The 6417-nt window shown below is 48.1% G+C and overlaps 1 protein-coding gene across 1 annotated transcript; it reads right to left on the reverse strand.

Annotated features, from left to right (window-relative positions):
• Positions 1-209: 209 nt before the first annotated feature.
• On the reverse strand, positions 210-6078 carry LOC125768335 (DNA-directed RNA polymerase I subunit RPA1). Its single transcript, XM_049435802.1, has 7 exons — positions 5239-6078; positions 3917-5149; positions 3647-3839; positions 3077-3576; positions 1743-3004; positions 1465-1663; positions 210-1391 (listed from the first exon to the last, which is right to left on the reverse strand). Exons 1-7 carry the CDS (start codon positions 5904-5906, stop codon positions 293-295), a joined length of 5154 nt encoding a protein of 1717 aa, XP_049291759.1. The 5' UTR covers positions 5907-6078; the 3' UTR covers positions 210-292.
• Between the last annotated feature and the right edge of the window lie 339 nt (positions 6079-6417).

Genomic DNA, 6417 nt, shown 5'->3' on the forward strand with positions numbered 1-6417 from the left:
TGTTGTTGGTCCGTATGCCAAACTTTGCTGGTAGCTGCTGGTTTCTGATAGGTCAAAATTACAGCATGCAGGATTTAAGTAGGTACTTTTTCTTTTCTTTAAGCATTAAGTGGCCTGGCATTTCTGGCCACGGGATACGGTTCAGCGCAAATGTCATACAAATCGGTGAAGCTGTTTCGGAGGAATTCTTGAACAAAATATTATAGGTATGTATAGATTATTCTTGCAAAACTTTATTAACTTGTGCTAAACAGCACAACAAGGATGTACGTAATGAATGTTTGCCACTATTTTACACCTTTGTCGTGTCGAAATAATCCTGTAGAGCGGATGAATACAACGTGAATGCACCCGTGCCAACCCTGCATGGTTGACCCACGATCAGCCTGGAAGAGGGCGATTCCAAACGATCACTCTTTCCCTTCATTAACGCATCCCGCAGGAATTTGAGTGACGTTTCGAAGGAAATTTGCTGCAACGGCGAGGCGTTATATTCCATCGCAATACGGTTCATTGCCAGAAACTTGCCGCCTGCAGTCATATAGTCGGCCACTAGCAACAAATGCCGGGGATCGACCGTGATACCGTACACGCCAAACACGTTCTGTATTTCCTTCACCGCGACGCGTGCCGCTGCCTCGATTCCGTACCGTTTCGCCATCGCGTGAATGTCGTTGGTGTAGAGTCGATTCAAATCTAGTACCTTGGCTTGTGCCGTCATTGCGGACATATTTGTGCCTTCGGTTTTCAAGTACAGCTGATCGTTCTGCATGTACGTGATGGCACGCTTGATGTTCGGTACCTCCCATATGACCGACTTGGCGGCCACCTCACGAAACACCTTGGTAAAATCGATTTCCTTTAGCTTCAAGGGCATATGCAGCACAACCTGACACCAGCGATAGTCTACCCGATCTATTTGGTACATATTAACCTTGGAATTCAGGTGCTTCATATACTCTGCCTCCTCCTTCTCGATGACGCACCCACTACCGGTTGGCGTTTGTTCCAGTAGCTCTTGTTCCATCTTTTCCTGATCCTTCTCATACTCCTCAATGAGCGCCTCTTCCAACCCTTGGGGTGAACTTTTCGTGTCCTTTTGCTTTTCCGACGATTTCCCATCCATTGCTTCATCGGCTTCCTTCTCCTCGTCACTGGAATCCGAGCTGTTCTCATCCTTTTCATCATCGTAACCATGCTCATCGGTTGTTTTGCCCTTAATTTTCGCCTCCGATGCATCGGCATCCGCTGCCGGCAAACCATCATCCGATTCACTGTCACTGTCAGAAAATGCAGCTGTTTCGTGCCTTTCCTGTTTTAATGGTTCTCTCTCATCTAGTGCTTCGTCTTCGTTATTTTCATTTGATTTCCCTTTTGTCTCGGTTTCGATTCTGTGAATGGATGCAACCCATTAGGCGCATTCGCAATGGTCTGCTAAATATTCCCAGAGGAAGGCATACTTACAAATTATTTTTCGTTGCTTCATCTCTTCTAATAGCGCTAAACATTGCTCGGAAGAATTTACGCGACATATGGCGTATGATTGACGCAGGCGTAACGCAATAGTCCTGATCGTACGCGTCCGGCGGAAGGAAGTTAAAACGAAACGTGTAAATCGTAACGCGCGACGGAGTTACAGCCAGTTTCGACTTGACGTTAATATCTGTGAAGGAAAGCATTCGGAAACAAAATGTTAATTTAAATTTCAGCACGTGTGTGTGTGTAGAATTAGTCGCACTCACTCTCCAACACATCGGCCACCGTGACACGGTTGAGCGATTTGCGCAGCTTGTCCGCAACCGCTTTCAGCCGCTCCGGTTTACGGTGCGGTAGAAATGGAATTTCCATCGTCGGTGTTTTAATGTTGGACGCTCCGAACATCAGAATTTCACGCAAACGCGGAATACCGAGCGTAACGTTCATTTCACCACGGCCGGCAAAATGGAACGTATTAAGCGTCATCTGTGTCGATGGTTCACCGATCGACTGTGCCGCCAACACACCGACCGGTTCGCCTGGGGCGGCAAACGCTTCACTTCCCTTTACCTGCATCAACTCTTCGATGTTGTGGATTGGCTTTTGCGTACGCTTGTACTTCATCATCAACTCGTTGAGCTTTTCGGACAGCACGCCAAAATGTGCATCGGGAGAAAAGGCAGCCGCGACGGGATCGGGACAGTGGGCGGCCCGTTTTACGTAGTCGTGCTTTACGGCCGGATCTAGCTTTTTCCACCGTTTGATCAGCTTTTCCGTCAGCTTGGTACGGCCGGATTTTTTCACCTTATCCGCATTCGCAAGATCGACCCGGAGCGCTTCCGCATTTTCGGCCGTAAACAGCGCAAACGGAGAGGTTCGGCTTTTCAGCAACGTCGAACTGTGGCCACCGTTTTGTTTCGTCCAGCGTTTCATTTTTTTCACATGCTTTCTTAGCGCCTCGTTCAACGGATCCTCATCGTTTGCGGTTTGCAAACGTTTCACAACGTCCTGCTGTACGATCACGCCATGATTCATGTCGAGAAAGCGCGTTTGCTTCTCGTTCGCGATGAACTGTGTTTTACCAATATCCATACCGTCCTCGCCGTACATGTACTGTATCACGCTTCCATCACTGTCCCGCACCGTCATATCATAATGCACCGAAAGTCCCTCCAGATGCTTCACCAGACAGCGCTGCAAATAACCGGAACGGCTAGTCTTGACCGCCGTATCGATCAAACCTTCGCGACCCGCCATACAATGGAAAAAGAAGTCTTGCGGCTGTATGCCGGTCATAAAGCGTCCATCTATAAATCCACCCGATTTGGGCGAGGTTTCAAAGTCGGCAAAGCTTGGCAACGAGCGGCCCGACAGCATGAGCGGTGGACGTTTGCCTTCGAGTTCGATCTGACCGAGCAGGCAGGAGATTTGCATCGTGTTTACAGTCGAACCCTTCGCACCGGACTGTACCATAAGCTGCAGATTGTTCTCCGGAAACTTGCTGATCAAACCATCCGGAAGACAAGCACTGGAAGCGAACGAGCAAAACAGGATTAGAATTATGTATTTACACCTACTACTATCTACTCACGCCACTTACTTATTAATCCGATTTGTGAACGTATCGAGTGCGGTTTTATACTTGCGATCGATAATGGCACGAAAGTTTGGATTCTTGGCGTACGCTTCCCGCAAATGTTTGGCAAGCACTTCGCGCGAAACGCTCGACGGTAGATCAAGGGCAGCGGCGGCTGCTTCGTGTCCTGCCTGTTCGCGACATTCGCGAACAATTTTCGCACGCTTTCTATCCGCCTTCGAGCGTACCAAAATGTCACGCACGCCGAGCGTAAAACCCTCCCACTGGAGGTAGTAGGTGAAGAGCCGAGACAACGAGGAAAGCAGTGCCGTGGAACAAACGCCACCGTACAGTTCGTACATGCAGTGAATCAAACCGTACGGTGTAGCACCGAAATGGTTCTTGTCGAGGATGCCGCACAGCAGTTCGCCCTGGCGGATGAACACTTCCGATTCGGACAGTTCGTTCTCTTCAAGCGGTGTACCACCGTATTTCCATTCGCGGGCCGGTAATACTCGCCAATGCTGAAATTTAGTAAATTGTTTTTTTCTTCTGTTGATTTGTTTAATAAAACATGCATACACTACACCGTACCTTGCTGCTAAGCTTTGATTTTCCAATCATGTTAATGTAGGGCTTCCCCTTCGGCGTGCTGTTCTTGATGATGGTCGAAATGATCTGCTTTCCGGACCATAGTCTCACCGGCTTCAAAATCGAGGGGGGCAACAGATCTATATTGCCCTTCTTGTTGTTCAGCGCTTGAAACACCAGCTGCTGATAATCCTCGCTGAAACAATGAAAACGAAGCGTCACAAAGCGAACCTAGCCTGTATCACATTAACCATCCTCATCACGATCACTTACCGATTGAAAAACTTTCCGCGAATGAAAAGCTTCACGGCTGACACGATATGATCCTGAATCAAACCACCGAGCGGTGTACCGTCTTTTGGGACGAGATACTGATAAGGTACGGCTACCAACCCGAACGCCTCTGCCCGTGCCACCTCATTCTGTGGCAAATGGGCATTCATTTCGTCCCCATCGAAATCGGCATTGTACGATTTGCAGTTCGAGTAGTGGAGGCGAAAAATTTTCTCCCCACCTAGGATCTTGGCCCGGTGCGCCATTATACTTGGCCGATGCAGTGTAGGCTGCCGGTTAAGCAGCAGCACATCGCCGTTCTGCAGATGCCGATGGACGATTTTGATTGAATCGGCTACACTCACATCACCGCCGGCTTCGTGCGGTGTGAGCAACGTTTTGGCCATCGATTCACGCTGCGTCACGTTGGAGGATGAAATTTTGCTTACCCGTCCGTTCGCATCTTCGATCATGTTTGCGCCCGGATAAACGTCCGGCCCGTTCAATACCCAGCGGCGCAACTCGGCCACGTTCCACGGCGTGACGGGTACGGGATAGGTAAGCTTCTTCGCAAACCGGGTCGGTATGCCGATCTCCTCTATACCGATGTACGGATCGGGTGTGATCACGGTACGGGCGGCATGGTTCACCCGTTTGCCCATCATGTTCATGCGTATCAGCCCGTTCTTCTTCTCAAGTAGCTGCTTCAAACCGAACGAAATGGCCTGCTTGCCGCCGATGGTAAGTTTCTCCACATCCAGCAGATGGTCGACCGCCGTCTGCAGTTCCGCCCAGCCATGATAAAACTTCGCGGTCAGCGTATCGCCTTTGGCGTACGTGCAAATGGATTGCATATGATCGTGTACCGCTTGCGATACATTCGGGTACTGTGTCGGGTTGGTGATAAACATAACGGCACGCACGGTCGAGTTTGCAAGCAGAATGTTTCGCAACGACAATGACTGCGCGTGCTCAACCTGCATGATGCGTCCTGGTGTGCGCGAAGAACGGCGGACAGGGCGCGTTTTTATCGGTGTCACAGGTACCACTTCCATGAAGAACATATCAGTAGGATTTTCCTTTTTTGTGGACAGTACCGGCAACAGAAGGCTCAACAGCGTACCATCATTCGCGTATAGCTTCCGGAGAAACTGCTTACTATCGTTAGCAATCATCACCGTAGATGACGCTTTTTTTTGCTCCTCGGTGGGTTTATCCGTTCCCTTTTCCTCACTAAATCGGAAAATTAGAGAGGTTCGAAATCTTCAGCATGGTTGTATAGGGGTCGAGAACGTGTTTGGTATGTTTGCTGCAATACTTACTAAAACGTTTTTTTATCCGCCTGCGTCCAACGTATCGTTATCCTTTTGTCCGACACTACGACCCTTTGCAAAATCTTCTCACAGTGCTTGCACTTTTTATTGTCCACGCGAAACGCAGCGTTCACTATTGCCTCCCGAATAGTGCTGGATAGTTTCGTATTGCCCAGCTTGTTGTAGGGTTCATTTCGCAACAAATTCTCGTAATAAATCACCTCCTCCGGGATAGGTTCATTCGCGTTTGCTTGCAGTTTCGCTTTGTACAAATCGATCTCTTCCGCTTCGACGATGTAACCAGCATCCGCTAGACGCAACTGTAGCTCAAGTAGCGATTTTTCTCCATCATTCATTTGCAGGCGCGCACACGCCATGCAGCAGATGCGGAGTATATTGGCTACCGTACGTTGGAAGAACGGATTGTACACGTCCACAGCGAGTTCGATGTGTCCGAAGTGTCCTTCGCACATGTTCAGATCGCGAGTACAAGTGGCACAGATTTCGCCATGCCCGCTAGGGCCTAGGGCGGGATCATACAGACCATCCCGGATCGCATTGCCCATTTCATCGAACGAACGTGCCTGTGTCACTGCCAACACGCTGATCTTTCTTATGTCTTCCGCCGTAAATATGGAAAACTCCAAATTCGTTGGATCAAGATTAATGATCGTCATCTTGAAGATTCACGAATGTTTTTTTGTTTTTTGCAAACAACTATCGATGGTACACAATTGAATGTACGGTTTGCACAGAAAATCCAAAAGAGTCCTTTTTTATTAATAAATTTTACCAAAAGTTAGCAACCAACTCGCAGGCCGACTTGAACGCGCGCACATGGTTTCTGATGTTGACATTTGTTGACAGCTGCGAGCCGGCAACGTCGAACAAATGTAAACATGCGGAACAATATAACCCTTCCATGCCCTGTTTTTGGTATGGATTTTTGATTAAACAAATAAATCAAGGTTTTCGAGGGTAAATAAAACTCAGATTTTATTATTGATGCATTTAATTACTCCCATTTTAAAACAAACTTATTAATTGTGAGGAAATTAGCGTTCCTATCGGATCAAAGTTCTCTTGCTCCGGATTGGATTGTGTTTTGACCCAATAACCCAAGGAACATTTTTGGTACTTCGAGCAGATGTTTGAATTTTTTTGTGTACGAGCAAATAAATTACTTTA

The sequence above is a fragment of the Anopheles funestus genome, chromosome 3RL (assembly GCF_943734845.2).
Source record: "Anopheles funestus chromosome 3RL, idAnoFuneDA-416_04, whole genome shotgun sequence".
Classification (NCBI taxonomy): Eukaryota; Metazoa; Arthropoda; class Insecta; order Diptera; family Culicidae; genus Anopheles; species Anopheles funestus.

Excerpts from the sequence above, each read along its gene's own strand:
- LOC125768335 (XM_049435802.1), bottom strand. The coding sequence starts at position 5,906 with ATGACGATCATTAATCTTGATCCAACGAATTTGGAGTTTTCCATATTT. Across the intron at positions 5,150-5,238 it reads GCGGATAAAAAAACGTTTTA|TGAGGAAAAGGGAACGGATA; the intron begins GTAAGTATTGCA and ends TTTCCGATTTAG. Across the intron at positions 3,840-3,916 it reads CGCGGAAAGTTTTTCAATCG|CGAGGATTATCAGCAGCTGG; the intron begins GTAAGTGATCGT and ends TCATTGTTTCAG.